This window comes from Trematomus bernacchii, unplaced genomic scaffold (assembly GCF_902827165.1).
Source record: "Trematomus bernacchii unplaced genomic scaffold, fTreBer1.1, whole genome shotgun sequence".
Lineage (NCBI taxonomy): Eukaryota > Metazoa > Chordata > Actinopteri > Perciformes > Nototheniidae > Trematomus > Trematomus bernacchii.
Window position 1 is genome coordinate 6,826,024 of NW_022987705.1, and position 23,141 is coordinate 6,849,164.

At 41.7% G+C, this 23,141-nt stretch overlaps 1 protein-coding gene across 1 annotated transcript in view; it reads right to left on the bottom strand.

The window, feature by feature from the left end:
- Positions 1–23,141, bottom strand: part of dclk1a (doublecortin-like kinase 1a) — a 47,270-nt gene that overhangs the window by 17,929 nt on the left and 6,200 nt on the right. Inside the window, 2 exon segments of the mRNA XM_034140605.1 lie at positions 6,835–6,942; positions 9,675–9,774. Coding sequence (XP_033996496.1) covers positions 6,835–6,942; positions 9,675–9,774 — 208 coding nt within the window.

Here is a 23,141-nt window from a genome sequence, read left to right on the forward strand (position 1 = left end):
CACCAGGCTGTCCTCATTTCCATCCACATCCTCTAATCTGTGCACTTGTGACCTCGATTCGGTGTTCTTCTCCAGCTGCAGCACGGCACTAAAACCCAGCAGCATCACCTCATTTAACGAGAACATTAGATTAATCAACACTGCACACAAAATCCGGCATCTGGTCGAGCAAAAGCTTAATTTGAATAAAGCTGAACAGCATCATTAACCTGCACACAAGACATAAGCCTGGTTTGGTCTTACTGAAAACATGGGTTATTGTCTCTTGGCAACAAAACACTGCCTTAAACCAAGTCAGCTCAATGAAACTGCAGTAATAGGGAAATACAAAGTGGTAAATGGTCAAAATTAGCTCTGATTGTTTGGATTTTCTAATATGTTTTAGGTTGCATGACCAATAATGCAACTTCCCCATTGTAGAGGGAGGGGAGTACAATCACTGCATGGTTTTTGGTTAGTTTGCCAAGTCTTTTAATCACACTTCCATTTGTAAGCCTTTGTTCTGTAGCCTACATATTGCTGCATTTAAACAATATTTCATTTGCAGTCTCCACATCGACACATTTTTCTCACAGACCTGCGGGAGCCAAGAGGTCCAAGCCTCCCTGTATGAGGTTTATTCCCCTGCCGAGATCAAAGAACTTTCTGAATAATTCAAGATGAAAGCAGATAAAGAAAACCCACAGCAGACTAAAATAGCACCGGCTTCCTCAGCATCAGGATTCTAATTTTCCAAACGAGGGCATGAGAAAGGAAATAAAGAAACTGGTATTTTTTAAGCAATTCCTGGACATCTCCATTGATGAAAATTCAGCATCAGCGTTACGCACCCGGAGAGACACTCCTTCCAGTTACACAACGGAAAGCGATAGCATTTACAGACATCTCTCATTAGCCTCAAAGTCAATGATATTCAAAGTCACATCCGCGGACTTTGAAAGACCCGCATACATCTACATCAGGATCGGAGCAGGAACGCGTCAAGTCAACGCTGCCGGAAGACAGTGTATACCACAGGCCGGGTGCGTAAAAGCCGCAATGTAAAAACGGTGATTTATTACCTTCCACTTCTAGCATGATGAAAAACACAGTGATAATCCAACGCGGGTTCAAGAGAAGAAGAATAGCACCTCTGTACGCGCTCCGTCCGAGTGTGATAGTAAACTGTGGTGAATGGGAGAGACGGAGAGGAGCTGTACTACACAGGGAGGGAGGGGGGGGGAGGCTGCATGCGCACGCTCTGACGGCGAACCGGGAAAAGAGAGAGAGAGAGAGAGAGAGAGAGAGAGAGAGAGAGAGAGAGAGAGAGAGAGAGAGAGAGAGAGAGAGAGAGGGAGAGAGGGAGAGAGAGAGAGAGGGAGAGGGAGAGGGTGGGGTGTAGGACAAATAACATCTATGATTTTGATATGTTTTGGCTTTCCATAACAATGTCCTTGATATTTTGGAGACAAACTGCGAGAACTAGTGCAGAAAAATAAGAGTCATTGAAGAGGTTTGGTCGGGAGGAGGCAGCCTGTCCTACATGGATTCTGAAGGCTCTATTGTTCCTTGTCCAAACATCCTCAAGAAACAAATGCTGCTATTTTTAAACTGCAAATGTTCACCCAAAGCAAGAGCAATACAGGCAGCAGCAGCAGCAGCAGCCAGCTCTGTGTGCTTTAGGGTTTCTCTTATTCAAGCACATATCCAACCCAGAATCAGAAGATATGAGGTATGTGCAGGGCAGTTTGAAGGTTGAATGCAGAAATATAATCTCAAACATCACTGGTATTCTACATGTTTTGCAGAGATGCTCTCGTTAATGATAACAATTTGACCAGAATGCAATGCAGCCTTTGTAGCTTCTTTCCCACCTGCTGTGTTAAACGCTATGGCTGCACAACTTCACAAAGAAGCAGTGCTGGCAATGGATATGGAGAATCACCTCATGTGTCTGCCTGTCTCCAGAGTCGGCATGAAGCACATACATGTTGAAATATGAATGGGGAAAAAACACAAACAAAAAACATTACCTTTTATATATTGTTATAAAAGAAATCGCTGGTGTCTTTTCAGTCTCCATCTTACCAATATAATGGGATAATGGGTCTTACCAACCAATACAATAATGTTATTTCCCTGCATATTACCAATCATATGTGCTATGTTCATCACAGCTTTATTTTTAAGAACCCCATCCTTTCCTACACCGACGGAGCATGTTAGGATAAACACAGGTTGTTTTTGTGCATGGTCCACGAAGGCTTTCCAAAACTATTCTTGGAAAATCGACACACAAAATCAGTGAGAAAACCAGGACTATGCCTAATGGAAACTGTCTATTGTTTCTATAAGATACGCAAGGTAAAATACATAAGAGTTTTACTGTTGTTTACTGTGTTTCATGAACACGAAGCTGACTGGAGGCTAGTCATTATCTTGCCTTTAGTGCAAATATCAACACCATAATTAGTTTTTCTTGCAGCCTGTTATTGGGTTCGGTCTCTGTTATTTGTTACGCTCTGCATTCTTATCTGTTTTCAGAAAGTACATTTATCTCCTTCATGAGTTGCAGTGAGGGTTTCACACCTCAGAGTGTCTCAGCCAGCAGCAGCTGATCCTCCGGAGATACTCTGGAGTTATGTGTGGGGTCGTCGCGCCCCCCCCCCCCCCTCCCTGCACTCTCCCGTCAAACCGAGTTGCTCATGACAGAAAGAGAAAGGTGAGACCCTGAAGAATCAGAAGTGATGCTTGCTGGCACCATCTGCACTCAATGTGAGCTGACATTACGCATCAGAGGAGGGCAGGGAAACAGATGGTGGGAAAGTATGGAATGAGTGCAAATTGTTTTCACACATTATTTTGGGTCGGCATAGACACTCAGCTGGGTTTGTGAGATCATCACAGAATAAAGCTCGTGTGGTGACAATGTCAGGCTGACACGCAACAAAGTGCCCACGTAAAACACACGAAACTGAGGGAACATGACGCCACTTCAGACCCCTCCACATCGAGTGTAGATACCTGAGGAATATCTTTCTCAAAGCGAAAGGTGACTGAAATTGTATTTAATTTCTGATTTAGATATTAAAGATGGATCAGAAAAGGTCAATATGTAATTTGTATTTTAACATTTAATCAGTTGAAATTTATAAAAGTGTGATGCGTTCGTTTCATTTTCTCATTCACAGAATTATTATTTCTTTACTGTGTACAGCATTAGAGACAGTCCGAGGATTGTGACTACTTTAGACCTAGAGTATAATTTACCTAGCAACAAACCAACAGCACATACTGTACGTATAACTGCATTTCTGAACGACTTAAAATATTTCTCAGAAGGCTTTTGTTCTTGAAACGTATTTAAGACAAAGTGTTCGTAAAGGGTTTTGGATTTCTTGTCACCATTTGCAATGTAAATAATTTTCTTTATTCTACACCCTCTCTTGGAATATATGTAATGTTTTACAGTGACATTTTCTACACTTGTGTCACTGTGTAAGGCAGAGATACGAACACATTCAACACATGAAATGCCTGTGATTGCTTGGTTTCATAACAAAATAACCATAAGTGAAATGAGAGTTATTTTTGTTTTAGGTACATTATTTCAACAATATAAACGTTCGGTTGGAGCGTTACATATGCACATTCATTTAAACGTTGTGTTAATTACATCCAAAAGGTCTTAACACTTTAATGAAAGGTTTCAATTGGAGGCGAACTAGGAAAACACTGGAAATCGTGACTTCTGATTAAAGTCCCCCATTATGCGCTATGAGGAATTATGAAGCTGGAACGGCAACTACTACTGAAACTGGCACATGAACAATGCCTATCCCCACCACATTTAACACATCAGACTGGTGAAACCAAGTGGCTGCACCAGTGACGTATAAAAACCTGTCATTTATATTTGAAACTTGGAAGTGGATAAACATCTTATAGGCACTGTATATGTTAAAATTTGACATCTAATTTAACAGCACAAGCCTGTAGTCTCTTTTCCATGCGATTATCTCTCTCTGTCTGTCTGTCTGTGCCCCCCCCCCCCCCCCAGTTGGTTTGTCCTTCTCTTTAACACACTTCTGCCCATCAATGGTGTCAAGGTCAAAGATTGAAAGGCACACAATGGGGAGCAGCCAGACACAGAAGGACACCAGGAAGTGATTCACAGCGTGTCGCATACTTTCAAACCTTACTCCTTCTTTCATCCGCTCACTATCAGCCAAATCCACGCTTCACATCTTCTCTGTGCTGCTCTTTCAGCCCAGATTATTAGATGTGATAAAGAATGTTATTAAAGCCTGTGTTGGCTGAATGGAACATTAATATTGGACTCCAAGGCTGCTTTTCCAAACACCTGAAGACCTGCAGCCAGGTTTAAAATGAATGGCGTTCTTTATTGTTTTCTCTTCCAGTGTGGAATGAGAAATAATAAAATCCTACAAGCTGCTGTTTTCTAAAACTCAATACATAGACAGAAAGTTATTATCCGGTGACCATACTTTTCATTTAATGCCAAATCTCAGATAAAAAGGTTCTGAGTATGGCTGCAATTACATAACGGAGGGATGCAGCGATAACATTTTGAATAATGAATAATCTTTCAACTAACTGCATTATTCTGCAGAGTTAATGGGTTTGAAGCTCTACATTATAATTATATTTAGTACAATGAATACAGTGATGCAGGCCAGACCACATTGTTCTGACTGAAGATTATATTGGAGTGTCATTAGATGAGTTCATCCCTGTCTGTGAAAGATTGACTTCAGTGTGCCGTGAGGTGCATCAGACAACTTGAAGAGGACAGTCATCTCACATTTCCTCTCAGAAATATGAACTATCATGTCAGCCAGGACCCAGAGACATAAGGTTTTGTTTCCTAGATTAACAAAACTGTTTTATTACTGATTATTCTAATTCATATCTTTTTGATTTATTATATAAATATTAGTCTATCAACCCTCATTGTAATAATGCTAAGCAATATGTTGACTGCACAAATGTTATCATTAAATAGCTTGTATTGTCCGTCAAACCGTCCAAAGCCTAATTTATTATTCACTATAATAAGTTAAAGCCATCGATGTTACGCATGTTAAATGATGAATCAATGTTTACAATAATGGCTAATTCCTCATTAGTCGGGTAAATGCTTAATTCAATAACAATGTAATCAACAGTTTGATTTGATAATGTTGTTCTGAATGAAGAAATGTTGTTTTCTCACATATTTGGTCATGTGGTCATAAATTGCAAATAAATCACAAGTGTAAATAAGACATTGAATCATATTACAACTGTAACAGTGAATGAATTCTGTAAAGCCTAACACTTGTGAATCAACAAGAATGTGTCATCTATTTCTCAAATCATACACGTGTGAAATTTCTGTCTTTTCAGCCGTGAGAGTGCTGCACCAACACGTTTAACAACAGCACCTATATAAGCATCGTCTGACAGCACACAGGATCAGCTGTTGTTGACGATTAGCATAATTCTGAGACAAATTGTCCTCAAGCGAGCAGGAAAAAACAACAACCCATGAGATAATATGTACTGTTAACGTTAGAAGTAAAAGAGTGTCAGATAGGGTCAAACGGCAGATCAATTATTTGTCATTTCCTCCTTCCGCTCCACTCTGATCTCTCCATGTTCCTAAGTGCTGATGTTTTTCGGGGATGAACACAGTGCTGTCAACAACAATCTGGGCGCTTGTGATGATGTGGAGGCAGCGCCATAATGAAGATTTCTCAGAAGTGAGATCTCCGGACCGGTCTGCCTCAGGACAGAGCATCAGTCTGCTGCCTGCTCCACTGCAGGCCATTCCACAGGAAGTCAACGCCATATATGGCTCAAACAGACTATTGTGTCTGTATCTACATGCTCCTAATGTGCTATGTTTCCAAGGCAACCAAGACGAGTCAGTCTGTTTTCCCTCCACACACACACACACACACACACACACACACACACACACACACACACACACACACACACACACACACACACACACACACACACACACACACACACACACACACACACACACACACACACACACACACACACACACACACACACACACACACACACACACACACACACACACACACACACACACACACACACACACACACACACACACCACACACACACACACACACACACACACACACACACACACACACACACACACACACAAATCTGCATGAAATTGTTATAATGAATGCTCTATTTCACTCGAGTCCTCTTGTGTGCTCCACTGTTGCATCAAAAGGGCTGTTTTGGCTTTTACAAGACATTCACAAAGCAATGTTATCAGGAACACACAGTGCAGCAGGTATCAGCTCTCACCATTTTATTATATTTCATTAGTATGTCAGGTACAAGAACGGCTTGTGGGGAGCTGCAGGATTGAGTCACCAACCCCCTTCCCTCTTCTATCCCTCTCATCTCCTCTCCCCCTGTATTTCTTTACCTCTCTCGTTCACATTTCCCTGTTTCTCCACTCCCGTATGAAATCATTTTCATCTGAATTAATATTCAGCAGGCGACGAGACACAGCTCACACACACAGTAAACACAGCCAGACACTCGGCAGAGCTCAGTTATCATTGCAGTGTTTATTCATGCTGTTTTCATTTGCTGTGACGCTGATTAATTAATGAGCTGGAAAATACAATCACAAGGGATAGTATTAGCATACAAAACTACTCCCAACTGTGTCCATCAGGCCTGACACACACACACCTCTCAAACACGCAGATGAAAGGATACTTAAAGGACAACGACACCATGCCAAATGACATTTAGAGGATGAGATGAGTAGAAGAACCAAACACTTACGGGATGCAGGGGACTTGCTGCGCCGTGTTTGGACGGCGAGCTTGGGGGAGTCTCGGTTCAGAGTGGCAGACATCTTCCCATAGGTCACAGTCTTCATCACACGACACTCTGAAAGCACGAAGAGAAGACAGATAGAGTTCAGAAACCACAGAAAACTTCCCATTTATTTATTAGTCTACTAAAATAATCTAAATTTCCTATACGTTTTATTAAAGTCTTCAATTCCAGGAACTAGTTTACCCAAACAAGTGAAGGAAGAGATAGGAAACTGCTGCACCTTTGGAACAAATCGATGGTCTGAAGTAGTGAATTTAAGTGTGACATGGTGATTGGACATTGTGTTTTGTGCCACACAACTTAAACCCTGCTGAAAATCCTAATTTTCACAGTTTTCTAACCAACTATTGATAGAATATTTTTGATTGATTTCAACCTTAAGTCCTGCAAGAAAAGCACAAAAACACTTAATGTACCAACACAGCTGTAATTGGTTTTACCTTCAGGTCCCCAGCACAAATGAGTTCTGACCTTCACTGGGCTTGCTTTGCAAATGCAATTATTATGGTGTTTCAGGAGTGACAGCCTGACTCACAAAGGTCTGATATTTTACAGACACACACATCCTGACAAATGAGCCATGCGATGGTACTCACAACCTCCCTGCCTCCTTCATCCCCAAAACGTTGCTACTCTGCTGCTCATTAACCCAACCCCATTATAGCTCATTACCAAGACCAGAGGGAAAGGGAAATTATACATACTGCCTGGTGTGTGTGTGTGTGTGTGTGTGTGTGTGTGTGTGTGTGTGTGTGTGTGTGTGTGTGTGTGTGTGTGTGTGTGTGTGTGTGTGTGTGTGTGTGATTTGCTTGCATGGCAGTCGTTGTGGCCCAGTGATTAATGTACAATGCGGTGTGTTAACATGATGACAGTGTGCCAGGGCTGAGGCAGAGGTGATAATTATATGGTGATGCTGAGAGGAGGCGAAGTGGTGTGCAGCTCTGACTCCGACTGTCTCTCTGTCTGTTGTGTGTGTGTGTGTGTGTGTGTCGCTGTGATTTCCCGCCGGACTATTCTGCATCTTGCCCTTTAGCTCGGAGTTCTCAAATTGGCTCTATAGCTTCTCGACATATTGCATATGTGTGTTTTCTTGTACCTGTACATAGTGAGGACCATAACATATTTGTTACCAACATAGTGAGACCCCACATGGATAAGCTATTACATTAGGGTTAAGGTTAGCTTAGCCTTTGGTGGGGGATTTAGAAGATACGTTGAGGTTAATGGAAGCTTCCAGTAAACCAAGGTAGTTATTTAAGTCTATACAATTGTATAAATGTGACAAAGCCAAAACAAATGTTTTTTTTTGGAGAGAACATTTAATGGAGACTAAAGTTTTTAAGTATGTGGATCATGGCCAGCATCATGACATATTACTAATAAATACTCTCATGCCCTTTGTGATAACACAAAAAGAGCATGGTCATATCTGATCCCTCACAACGGAGAAACATGCATGTTAGCCTAGCCTTAAAAAAAAACAGGTCGGTGCTAACTCGCTACATCTTACCTCTGAACTACCTACTTCAAGTTACTTTTAATAATTTAACATACAACTTGTTTTAGTAGCTGCACTGCTATATTGAGCCTTGAGAACTGTTTTGGAAGTTTAACGAAGCTTTAGCCTCAAGCAGAAATACGGAGCAAAGAAGACGAGGTTATGTTACAAAAAGAAACTAATGGAAGCAGCTAGCCATTATATTTTGCAAATGAAAGCAGAAAAGTGGGGAAGAGGGCTGGGAAAAAGTGAAAGAGAGACAAAAGGGGGAAGGTTGGAAGCCCAGGTGGGATGGATATTAGTTCATGGATGAAGGGAGACAGAGAGACACAAATTAATTGAATAAAACCTTTAAACAAAAGCCAGTGCACACTCATTCATGTAGAAGAGAGGGAGAGGGATGAGAGGGATGAGAGGATGGGAATATAAATGAGCACTAAATAGCAGGAGTCTCCAGACAGAAGTGCAGAGAGAGGAGAGACAGGGAGACACAGATGGGTGAAGTGAGGACGGAGAATGTCCTCAGCAAACCTCGGTGGAGCGACAGGAAGATAAAATGAAGATGAACAATGAGGTTAGACGATGGGTACTGTGCCACTGAAAAGATAAGTCGGGGAGTATAAAGAGCAATACAGAAAAATAATAGTTTTTTCACCTTAAACTTGGGAGAGTGTGGAAGATTTAAAATGCCTTAATAACAGAAAGTAGGACATTGAATTGGACTGGACAGAGTTCATCCCTGTCTTCTTAAAATGTTCCCATAAAACTGAATTATGTATTGAAGGGAACAGTATTTACAGTCATAGTTTTAAATGCTAACTTTGTGAATTTAAACTAAACTAAATAACTAATTGCATAGGCAAGAAAACACTTACATTCAGTAAATGAGTATGGTACATAACGTACAGACGAGACACAAGACATTATTGGGGACACGAACAGTAGTCACCTCTATTTATCCGTCTTGCTCTGTTGGACAATTTTGTAATGTGAAATCTTTGCCCACTGCACTGAACTATATAGCAATGTAAAACTACCCATTCAACACTAATTATTTCCATTTGGAACCGTTTAAACAACAGCATAATGTATCAAAACACTATTTTATCACAATGTGATTGCACTAAATGATTAATAGCTATAAACCTATAAAATAGGACATAAAAAAACATTTAGTTAACAATTAGAAAACACAGCTGGGGCGTGAAGGAATGTAATGAGAGGGACACACTTAAAAAAGTGAAACGTCAGCATAAAAAGTCAGACGTCAAACTGGTTCCCTCACCACTTTCATCCAACATCAAGTCCTCTTGGTAGCGATACTTCTCCGGTCCACAGGCAACAAAAACGTCCTCATCGCCAAAGAAGTCTTGCAAACACGTCACCTGGAGACAAAGACATTTATCTATCGTTATTATCATTTATTTGTAAGATAGTAAATGTTCAGGTCAATCGAACGGCAGCCAAGAGCAATGCCATCTTTCTATCATTAGTATGCATTGTTCAAAGAACTTATTGTCGAGGGAAAGCAGCTGCTCTACAGATTTAAGAATGCCAACTCTCCAAGTCCCACGTCCTTAAATTCTAGTATACTGACACATACACACTGTAAAGAAGACACTCACACAGCCCAGAGCTCAGCACTACGCACGCACCAAAAATAAGATTTCATGTGCTTACGTGAAACAGTACGTGGACTGAGCCCCAGGACATGGATGAGGAACACCATGGGAGTCTGTTTGTGCCTGATTGTTTTTTGTTTGCACGTTAGCGTCTGTTATTATATGTGCGCATGTCTCACATGTCCCTGAGCGCCTGTGCTCTGTTGTTTCTTCCTGTAATCAGTCTTATCAGCGACTTTAATGAGACCTCGCTGACTCGCTTATTTACTGATTGGCTACAGCACTGGACATTCAGAGCAAACAAGTGGGGGGGGTCTTTTCCTGGAAGACCATGTGGTGTGATGGAGAGGGTTGGAGGTGAAGAGAGGTTTAGATATTAGAGGCATTAAAGATTTCTGTGGAATAATTACAGAGCTGAATAATTTAGATATTAGGGTGTTAAATATTACAGTTGAATAAGGGCAGAGCTGACTAAGTATGTCTGACTCAGGGGGGGGGAAATAGTTTTTATTCAGTCACTCCATACTAAGCTAATATCAAAGCTACAGTGACAAGCTGACAGGCAAAGAACTGGATTATTAAATAAGAGTTCTTTAAGAGGGTTTGTAGAGTTTTAATTATTGTGATCAATACATAATTCATAAATCTTGAACCTCGCCGTTAACATTTTCATTCTGCCCCCACAAGACATTTGTTAGTTGGGTTTTTAAACTCACCCGTTACCACATTTCAGCAACAGGGTGTTTATTCTGATAAATAGGTTAAGACAGACGATGCTCTTCATTGTTTTCTGCGGGATTTAGTCGACAGCTTATTCCATATCTGATCCGAACTCTGCATGATTTACTCAAACAACTTTAATTACACCCCACGGGCAACCATCACATTTCAGTCCCAAGCCATCAATATTCCAAATCATATTTCGCGATAGGCAACGTCACAGTGCGAAAGGGATTTCCAGAAGGACAATAGTTCATTCATCCGCTATGACAAATCTCCTTTCAAAAACCTATTAAGAGCTATTACAATTTAGACTGCGTGTGCAGCACCGCCTGGAGTTAACACATTAAAACAAAGCAACCTTTTATTGCATTTTCGTGGCAATTAACATCCAAGAATCCATTTAGATTCCTATTAGCCACCAATCAACAGCCCACAAGAAAGTCACAGCGGATATAACAGCATTATCAACAAAATACCCAATAAACAGCGAAGAGGCCATTCTTCAAGGGTGTGTGTGTGTGTGTGTGTGTCATCCTACTTTACCCCCCACAGACTCTAAATGTCAAGTTTAATCTCAGATGCAGACTCTCTGTGGAACATGGATCATTTGAATTTAACTTTTCAAATGAAGGCTTGCTGTGTGTTTGTGTCAGCGGACATTCTGCCACAAATCACATGAAAACACATGTTTCTGCACGAGAAAATAAGAAGAGCTTTGTGTCTGTGGAAGAGATGTTATTATAGTTTCATAACAGAGTGCATATACAGAGTGCATATTGCTTTGTTCCCTGATATCCCCTGACAGTGTGTCTGTGATTATTTCAGGCCGAGCGGCTCCACTTCCTAACAAGATGGCTGTGATACAGACGCCGGTGCTGTTAGCATTTCCCCAGTCTGTCAGCTCCGATGGGTTGCCGTGGACACCTCTACAGTACCTCTTATTGTGCTGGCTTTGGATTTCCCCATATTTACACATTATTTTCATGATTATATAATTCAAGGTTCAAGGTTCAAGGTTCTTTATTGTCAATCTGACATAGCTACAGAGTAATTATGTACATGTAGTTGAAAATCTTATGTCACAGGCTTCTCCAACAATGCAACATAATAACATAATAACAATAAGAGCAAGAGTAATACAAAAAGAAAAATAGTTATAAAATAAAGTGATGATGTGGAATAGTGCAGTACAAGTCTATATACAAGTTATTGGAATGATATATATATATTAGGTATTAGATACATAATACTGAGTAGCAGATGAATGTTTTGAAGTTGTTTCAACAGTTCAATTTTTTAACAGTCTCACTGCCCGCGGGAAGAAACTGTCTCCGAATCTTCTTGTCCTTGCCAGGATGCTGCGGTAACGTCTGCCAGACGGCAACAGAAAGAACAGTTTGTGGCTGGGGTGATGGGGGTCTTTGATAATCCGTAGTGATTTCTTCCTGAGCCGCTGGGAGTAAAGGTCCTCCATGGATGGCAGCTGCCGTCCTGGTGATGTGCTGTGCAGTTTTCACCACCCTCTGTAAAGCCTTACGATCGAGGTCGGTGCAGCTGCCGTACCAGGCCATCATGCTGCCAGTCAGGATACTCTCTATCGTGCACCTGTAGAAGTTGCAGAGTATCCTGGAATCCATTTTGAACCTCCTCAACCTGCGGAGAAAGAAGAGCCGCTGTCGAGCTTTCTTGGTGATGGTGGTGGTGTGATGAGTCCATGTCAGGTCCTCAGTGATGTCCCAGGTCCCCCAAGGAACCTGAAGCTGCTGACTCTCTCCACCGTAGTCCCATTGATGGCGATGGGGGCGTGTCCCTCTCCCTGCTGCTTTCTGTAATCCACAATCAGCTTCTTTGTTTTGCTGATGTTGAGATGGAGGTTGTTATCCTGGCACCAAGATGTCAGGTTTTCGACCTCCTCTCTGTACGCCGTCTCGTCATCGTCTGTGATCTGGCCGATGACGGTCGTGTCATCAGCAAACTTCACGATGGTGTTGGAGCTGTGTGTGGCCACGCAGTCGTGGGTGAACAGGGAGTAGAGGAGAGGGCTGAGCACGCAGCCTTGAGGGGCACCGGTGTTGAGAATCAGGGTGGAGGGTGTGATGTTTCCCACCCGCACTGCCTGGGGTCTGCCCGTCAGGAAGTTCAGGATCCAGTCACAGAGGGCGCTGTTGAGCCCGAGGTCTCTGAGCTTGATGGCCAGCTTGGAGGGCACAATGGTATTGAATGCTGAACTGTAGTCAATGAACAGCATTCTAACATATGTGTTCCTGTTCTTCGGGTCCAGGTGTGAGAGGGCAGTGTGGAGGGTGAGGGCTATGGCGTCGTCTGTATGTATCCTGGAATCCATTTTGTATGCTACTGTGTTCACTGAGCACAGGACATTTTTACTTTAGTCCTTACATAGTGTATAGTACAAAGTGTTTTAATTGTTCAATGAAATTATATTCTAAGTGTTTTTAATTGAATATTTGGAATACTTCACCTTACAGTTTTTGTCCATGCTCAGCGTATATGCTCATTCTCTCGCAATCTAAATACGAATAGCCTTTTTAATAAGAAATAAAAAAGAATATGATTTTTAACAAGATCAATCTATAACTATGACCGTTTTTTTTTACTTAATGATTTATATTTATCTATATATTTTAACAATGTATTTATTGAATTTGTCTACAGGAGGAAAATGCTGACTTGAAATAACAGACTTTTAAAATCCCACAAGACCAGTCTCTTCAAGCCATAGTCAACGGAAGTATAAAGCAATGGTCATTGATTTATAATGAATCAATTGTTTCATGAAATGTCAGAACAGTGAAGTTGCCCATCAGAACTTCCCACGGTCCTAAGTAATTGCTAAACTAATAAATCAAAAATTCATTTTCAGTTGACTTTGATTGTTCAAATGAAACGATAATGGTCTTCAAAAAATGTTTTGACTTTATTTGGACATTTCTGTACATAAGTCATTCGTTTAAAACTTGCTGTTGTATTTAACGCCCTTACTTATACATATCTGTAAATATGTCAACACCATTTATTTTACACTTATACAGTCACTTTCTTTGACATATTTTAGGTTTAATTCTTACATTTCTTTGTCTCACTTGTTTTCATTATCCTTGTGTGAACTCACATCTGCCCTATCTTGTGTTTCACCCTTGTTCCCGTTGCTGCTATCACACCTGCATTTCTCTACAGGGATCAATACGAGGTTTATCTCATCTGATCTTAAATGCTGATTATTTGTATTTACAGCAGTCAGTCTGACCGATTCCTCAGGCCACGACTGCTGCTGGAGTCAACCAAGAGGAGGATGCTGCAATGAGGCTCCTTTGAAGCTGCTCATCCCAAAATAGAAACACCAGAAACGTTGAGTAAACAGAGAAGAGGAAATAACTCATGCAGAATGTATTCACTGTGAGGAGGACAGTGAGATATTAGTGAGGGGAAACGGTGACAATCTTCATGTAGGGCAGCCTCCAAGGGCACCTTTAAGCCGAGGGTAAACTAATAATGTGGAGCAACACACAAACACACACTGTATACGGAGAGGGGTGTGAAAAGTATGGTTGCCATGGTGATAATGCCCTCTAGGCATTGGTGAAGGGCTGGTGCGTGCCGCTGACTGCACGCTGTGCACACTGTGAGAGAGAGCACAATCATTCATATTTTATCTACTATTGGCACGATACACTCTACAGAACTGTGTCATTCACACAATTCCACACGCACTAACACATGCAAGAGGCACATGGCCTGGTTAATATTGAAATACTCGTGCAATGTCCTCCATTCAAAAAAGAGGATGTTGAGAAGGAAAAGCAAGAAGAAGAAACTCAAACAGATGAACAAATGAATGATGGTTAGGGGATTTAAGGTGAAAAAAAGAGTTGGAAAAAATTCAATAAAACCAAAACAGTCAAAGAAATCGGGTTAGCAGAATCCCCCGAGTTTGAGAGGAAACAAACAGACAGAGGAAAACGAGCAACAGAGGAGGAGATCTATTCCTGACAGCAGCGCAGAGCCCCTCTCTGAGCCCACCGACAAAACAAGGCGCTTTGATGTCTCTGGTGCTGCGTTCTCTCAGAGTTACACAACATCCACCGCTGCTGAAACAACGACTGGGAGAAACAAACTGAGACATGGAGGAAAAACAGGGACTACAATAAGATGATGGAAAGGAGCAGGACGTGTGGAAATGGTCAATTTCACATCCCTCCCATCACCTCTATTTAAAATGGGCTTAGAAACTGGGTCACAATAATCAATTGACTTCCCCAGATTAAAAAAGGGATGGATAGATAGAATACAAATCAAGAGCAGGAGCTAATTGGATCTTTAGAGTAATTGTATGTGGCATCTCACACCTGACAAACAATCCCCTTTCCACCATGACTGACAAAGGGAACAAATATATATTTGATATTACGGACACTAGTAATACTAGTAACAACAATAGTATAACTACAATGTAATAGAGGCTTGCACAAACACATTTAATGACTTCTAATTATTGTGGACATGATCTCCTCCTGAAAATCTAAACATTTAAAATGATTAAGCACTAAGAGAAATAGTCAGTAAGCCTATTTATGTTGTTACTATGCCACCTAGTGTACAATCACCAAACATCTACAAAAATGTCTCTTTGTTTGTATTCTTGTTTGTTCTTCTTCTCCCTCAATTTTTTGTTGATATTCAATACAAATCACATTTAAGACGCTATCTGGTTTTGGGCACATAAGCGTCAGCACATCTTATGATTTGCACAGCATTAGTGCCAAGGTGGATCACAATATGAGGCAAGCAACAACTGCCGCCACAAGGTGGCACTGTTTAATAACCACATGGTGAGATATTTACAGACGACACACAACAGAACCAAAGTAGCACCAGAAAACCAGAGAGATGGAGAGAGATGGACATACTGAGCAGCTGGATGTTAACTCAGGCATTAAACAGAATGGGAGAGAAAGGTACAGTATAGACAGCTTTAAAAAGATAAATGAAATGGTAAAAAATATATATATGATTTCTGACTCCATCCACAACATACATTATGAATGTTGAAACAAACAGGAACTACGTGTAGTTTCTTTTGAATAATCCGACCACTAGCAGACGGATGAAAGCGTTTTCAATCTGGATCTCTGCAGAGCCATACGTTTGGTCTCTACCATCTGAGTGTCTCTTTGTCTGGGAGGGATCACTGTGGAGCTACAGAGCACAGTTTAGTTTGGAAGCTCGGGAACACAAGGGGAAATACATGAAAGTGACCGTCAGCTGTGACAGTTCAATTATCAAATATACTATAACATTATTTCACCTCACTTGTTATAAGGACATACAACATCAAGACTATACGTCCATAAACTATCAAAACAGTTATTGTATGTTGTTTTAGAACACACACACACACACACACACACACACACACACACACACACACACACACACACACACACACACACACACACACACACACACACACACACACACACACACACACACACACACACACACACACACACACACACACACACACACACACACACACACACACACACACACACACACACACACACACACACACACACACACACACACACACACACACACACACACACACACACACACACACACACACACACACACACACACACACACACACACACACACACACACACACACACACACACACACACACACACACACACACACACACACACACACACACACACACACACACACACACACACTTTTGTGTTTAAACGGTCTCGTCTGGTTCCCGCCAGCGTGGAACAAATGATCAGTGACTTCAATGCTCACTCTGCTCATCGACTATTTCTGTCTCCCTGTCAGATTTCCGGTCGACCACAGGGCTCATCCGTCTTTGGGTATTTACCTCAAAAAGATCAATAGTGAATTAAGTTACAATAAGTGCTGAAACAATTAATTGATTATATGATCAACAGAAAATGAATCCTCAATAGTATTCATATTTTTTCCAGTCATTTTAAGGGAAAACATGAAATCACTTTTTGGTTTCAGCTTCTTGGGTGTAAGAATGAGCTGCTTTTATCTATGTAGTATTGAGAATCTTTGGGTTTAAGACTATTTGTTGGACAAAACAAGACATTTAAAAAGGCATTTTGAATTTCATTTTAGCTGATTTCTGACTATTCATAATAATCAACTCATCAAATAAACCCAAATGAAACAATAGTGAAACATGAATTTCCATCCTAGTAACAAGACAGTGAAAGAAAATACTGTAATGACTTAATGTAAAAGTTTTTTGTGTGTGTGTTCCTTTAAAGCTTGGTCTTTCTCTGAGACTAAAACAAACAGATGGCTACTGAGCAGGACAAAAAAAACAAAAAGGAGATTGGACTCGTCCACTTCTGTCCTGCGCCTCACTAGACACACAGTGGGTACACAGAGGACATGGTGAGGTCAACACTACCCTGCCCACAGAGAGAGCACAGTTTGGAGCGATGTGCTGCCGGGGGAGATAAGCGCGGTGGAGCTGTCCGCGGTGCTGAATCAACTGCAGCTGGCCAGCAGGGGCATGCTGCTCGGTAACACTAACCACAGAGAGATGGAACAGACAGCCGGATGGATACTGAAAGACAGGCAGGGTAACAGATGGGTGTGTTGATACTAAATTAAGAGCGACAGAAACGTTAAGCATGTGCTGCAGAGCCTCTGAGGTGAAGGAATACAAAGGTGCGAAGGAATGACAAAGCTTTAATATATCCACTAATGTTTTAGAATGGCATGCTGTAGCACGGCCCAGGGGTGAGACTATAATCGATACAACTACATGGGTTTCACATTGATTTGGAAATAACAGGGCATTTTACAGTGTGGTAAAACCTATTCTTTACGGGCTTTAATAAGGGTAATCTTGTTTTAAAACAGGTCAGTATATATACTATATCTATAAGTCATTTAATTGCTGTGTGTTCCCTATATGGTTGTATTGTATTATTTTGATGATTACTGTACATAAGTAAAGTTGAGGGCCCACGTTTGATGAATGATGTTCAATGACATCCATCGAGCCCGAGACTAATGTGACGCCAGTACAGCACTTTAAATATGCTGTCAGCTGGGACTAGAGGCTCTGCAGGGTCAGCACAAATACGTCCTTTGTCACCGTCAGGAACATTTAAATGTCTGCAGAAAAATTGCCATTCTCACTCTCAAAATGAAACTGACAAGTATATATTTATAACTCCATAGGGGAATTTAAGTAATCACCTCTAAGGCCGAAGGGAGACACACACACACAGGCAGGCAAAGAGCCACAGCCACTGACAACAGGAGAGGTGGAGGAAATCGATTTGAGGGAAGGATAAAACCCTCTGCATCCCTGGGGGGGGATTCACACATCGCATGGCCTTTTGATGTCTCAATCAGCACACTGCAGAGAGGAAACTGACAGGGGGTGGGAGCCTGGGGGAATCAGTAAGAGTTTTAAAAAAAGAACAGAGAGAAAGAGAGCAGCGGTGAAGTGAGGGGTGGGTTAGCACTGGTGTGTTCGCCTCAGACCAGCACAACAGACTGTCTGGGTCTGTTGCATAACAACTTATGTAACAGCTTCTGCTCTCCACAGGGGGAGAGAAAACTTTCTTTTGGAGTTGGTTTCTCTCAGTGCACATTTTGCCTGTCCTTCATGTGTCTGACGGGAGCCAATCATGAAGCACATTACAAAAAACAAGGAATTATGCAGGAGCGCTGTTCCCAGATAAACAAGATGAAGGTAATATAGCCCAGCATCCACTTCCCTCCCCTTTTCCAAGGCTTTTCTCTCTCTCTAGTGTTTTAGTGTCTCCTCAGCTTAACCTCATCTCTCGTGTCTCGTCCTGCTGTCTTGTTTTAATCGGGCTCTCGCTCTCTGTCTCGTCTCTAACCTCATTCCTTCACTGGTTTCTTTCATCTCCCACCATATTGATCCCCTTCCTTATGTCTGTGGGCTTTAATCTATTCTCAAGGATGAGTGTGCATGCGTGAGATATTATGAGTGTGCTGAATTTAAGAGCTGAACGTGCAAGTACAGCAGATACTTAAAGGTGGGGTAGGTCATTTTGGAGAAACCAGCTCGAGATCGCTAGAATTTGAAAATACACAGCCGGAAAAAATCTGCCACCAAAAAGAAAACATCAAAGAGTTTTAAAGCCAACAGAGGACTTCCATGTTAGACCTTAACCCTTGTGTGTTGTTGACAATGGCTTTACTTCCTTATTGTTTAGGGTCTCACAAACAACCACACTACTGTATGTGTACAAATAAACGGCATGCATTTCACGCAATGCCACACTTTTCTAATGCTGCGTTCACACCGGACACGATGCGATGTTTGGGGGCGGCGCGATTACATGTAAAGTCAATGCAGAGACGCGGATGGACGCGAATTCGCTCCGACGGCGAGCATGAAGCGGTGGACGCGGCGCGAATCACGCGATTGAACGGTGCCGCGTTAAACGCGAGAGTTCAATTTTTTCAACTCGAGCGTCAAATTCACGTGACGCGTTCTCGCGGAAGCCAATCAGCGGTGAGGATCTCAGCCTGCCGTCACTGACGTTCAACCACACAACATCAGCTGTTAGCAGTTAGCACACAGAGCTCACAGCTCCTCATATCTGTTCAGAAACTGGACAAAAGTTAAACAAGTACAAACCACAGACTGTCTGTGTCATGGCGAATACAGTCGCTGCTTTATTTATGTCTGTAGGTCGTTGTTATGAGTGTGGAATGAGCATATACAACGTTAGCTTAGCCTGGTCGATCCGATCTTCATTCAGAAAACAAGCATTTTAAAAAGGTGTTTTGCCTGCCGTCTTGTCTGCAGACTTGTCAAAGCATTAATTCATGGTTGTTACTAACCGGTATCAGTATGTTGTTACTTCGGCATCATTTAGAAACGTGTATTACAATTTAATCACGGTAAAATATGTTCATTTGTTGTAGTTGTAGCTCCCGAGCCAGCACGTCTTTTTTGAATGATGCGAGTAAACACAGCTGGCAGCCGCGGTGAAACTCCAGCGTTTAGAGCAATGCGATAGGAGCGATTAGAGTGAAGCGAATATTCGCATCGCGTCCGGTGTGAACGCAGCATAAAACTGACCTCAATAAAACCTAATATGTAAGAATTGTGAAGAAGAATTTGAGTAGTACATTCCTTTCACCACAAACTGGTCTTGCACATTTGCTCAATGTAAAATGTCGAAAATGTCGAAGTACCTAGCTGATAAAACAGTGTTTTTGAAGCTGAAGAAGAAAAGAGTTCACCAATAATATTAAGGTTAAAGGTAGGGTAGGTAAGAATAGAGAAACCAGCTCGAGTGCGCCAGAATTTGAAAGTACACAACCGGAAAAAATCTGCCCCTTCCTTCAGACTTCCTTACAGAGCCCCTCCTCCAACACACACGAACACGCACATGACCAATGAGGGCATGAGATAAGTTTGTGCACAGATGGAAGGCTGACAGGCAGGTAGGCCATCCAGTTATTTTAGCCGGGCCGTCTAAAATGATTGGTCGTACTTTTTACAGTACTACGGCTTCCACAGATGACATTTTTTTATGGATTTGTTGTCAAAGCACTTAAGATATTCATTGCTATCGGGATGTTAAGAGCATTCCATGGAATATAACAAAAAGTGTATCTCGAGCCGGTTTCTCAAACTTACCTACCCCACCTTTAAGCGAGCATTACAAGCAATACTGGACAGGAGGAAACTCTTATATGTATCGATTGTTTTACCAACTTTCAGAAACCTAAAGACAAGCAGTAGTATTTACATTTCACAGCCTAAGGGAGGGAGTTTGAAGCAATTTTGTGAAAAGAAACACTCAAATGACAAATTGCGTATTGGAATATAGTTGATGGTTATTGTGTGAGGAAAGGCTAATCATGCCCTCATAGTATATAAATCAATATTAATTGGATATCTCCATTATTCTGTACATTAACTGTTCATTTAAAAACTGACAAATTGAAGTACAATACTACTCACTTACAAATGTCAACATGCTGATTGAAGTTAGTTGACCTTTGAGTTGATTTTGACGGACAAACACAAATGGAGTAGCTATTAATGGCTGAAAAAACAATATTGTGCACTGCGTTGGCTCTGATGCCAATGCAGAAAACAAAAGGTTCACCAAGGGATTTTTGGAAAAACTTTTTTAGAGGCATTGTATAAAAGATGCAGGATTTGTTCATTACTTCAATACTTGTTTTGCTATAGTGAGAGAAAAAGGGACATTTTGAGGCGGTGCAACATCTAAGGGTTTTGATAGCAAAGCACCTTCAAAATTGGCTCAGAGAACCATTGCTCCATCTCGTGTTTACAACCCGGCATCTAAGTGACTCCATCACCGAGCCACAAACAGACAGAAGCTCTGATGGCCGAGATATGTCTGTTGCTCTCTTTTAAGCGACCAAAAGCACAAAGCTGGGACACAATCTTTCAAATGGAGATCGGGTTAAGAGAGATTAGAGAGTGAGTGAGCCAGGACGTGCATGAGTCAGACAGAGTGTGTGATGAAGTTGTGGGGTGACTAAGTTCTCCACTGTCTGCCAGGGATGGAAACGTCTGCCATCGATTTGAATTTGGCAGCAGGGCCTCCGACTACAGACAGCCCTTCAATCTGCCACAGTCACTCTCTACTGGTAAACACACAAGCTAACAGACTGACTGAATCATAGAGACAGAAAGACGACTCATCTGAAACAACACGTGCTGAGTTACCTGTTGTGTTCACACACACAATCAACAGCTTACTCTTAAAATATGTGGCAAGGAAAGCTCTATAAACATCAATGTCATTTACTGCAAACACACTGAACTGTATATTAGCTACACACACACACACACACACACACACACACACACACACACACACACACCCACACACACACACACACACACACACACACACACACACACACACACACACACACACACACACACACACACAAACACACACACACACACACACACACACACACACACACACACACACACACACACACACACCACACACACACACACACACACACACACACACACACACACACACACACACACACACACACACACACACACACACACACACACCACACACACACAACACACACACACACACACCACACACACACACACACACACACACACACACACACACACACACACACACACACACACACACTAGCTGTGACTCAGCAGATCAGCAGGAGCAGATGGACTCTGCTTCCCACAATCCTCCTCTGCAGAACAAAAAGTGACATCATCAACACAATCCAGCCAATAGCAGTTTAAGAAACAGCTGAATGATTTGTATACGAGCTGAACATAATCCCTGCATTTCAAAACAGGCAATGTTTTTCAGCGACGTTGCACCCGCTCTACAGTCCCTGCAGAGCTGGATGCCGGCCAATGAGGAGAAAGGAGGCAAGGAGTGAACACAACAAAATGAGAAAGTGAGAGACACACTGAGGAGATGAAAAGGAGAGGACAAATTAGGCCGGGATAGTGAGATGGGGAAACAGAGACAGAGAGAAAGAGAGGGAGGGGAAGAAGGAGAAAGATGGAGGGACAGTAGCGGAGAGAGAGAGATGCCATATGTTGCAGCTCTAGGATTTGGGGGTGCATGCCGAGTGGGATGATTAAATGAGAACTAAGTAACCATAAAAACAATGGCATGCTGACAGCAATATGCAGAAAGACTGAGACTAATGAAGTAAAGGAAGGTGAGAGAAAGAAGGTCAGAGGAAGCATAGATGGCTGTGGTACATGAAGAGAGGAATATGTCTAGAAGAAAAGTAAACATAATAGAAATAATGATTATGATGGGGAGAGAAGCAGAAGCAGTACTGGGTGGAAATGACATTTAAATGGGAGACCCAGAGAGAAGAAGGAGGAGGCAGAGAAAACAGAAGATAAAAGGATATTAAAAGCTCTTCAGCCTTGCCAACAAGGAGACGAACAGGCCAACAATGCGGTTTGAGAAGTGAGAGCTGCACTGCAGATAGTGCAGAACAAGTTGCTCATCCACACTCGCCTCCTACATATTACCTCTATTTAACTAACTTTTAATTGGTGTGATAAAATGCCACAGTATAATTTGTGTGCAATATATAAATGGGAGGACAAAAAAAAGAACGCTGGACAGAAACAAATGACTGATCATCAGAAAGTAGCAACATAGGCGATAGCAATATGCAGTTTATTTCAGCTGCATCATTACGAATAAAAAAGGTCAAAGTATTCATATTGTCTCATTTACAAAATCTGCAAAAAAGAACAACCATGCTCGCTAAAGTGTGAGAGCGAAATGCTATCATCATGCTAAGAAAGTTTGAGAAGTTGACCATGAGGATTGGTTGCGTTATATTTC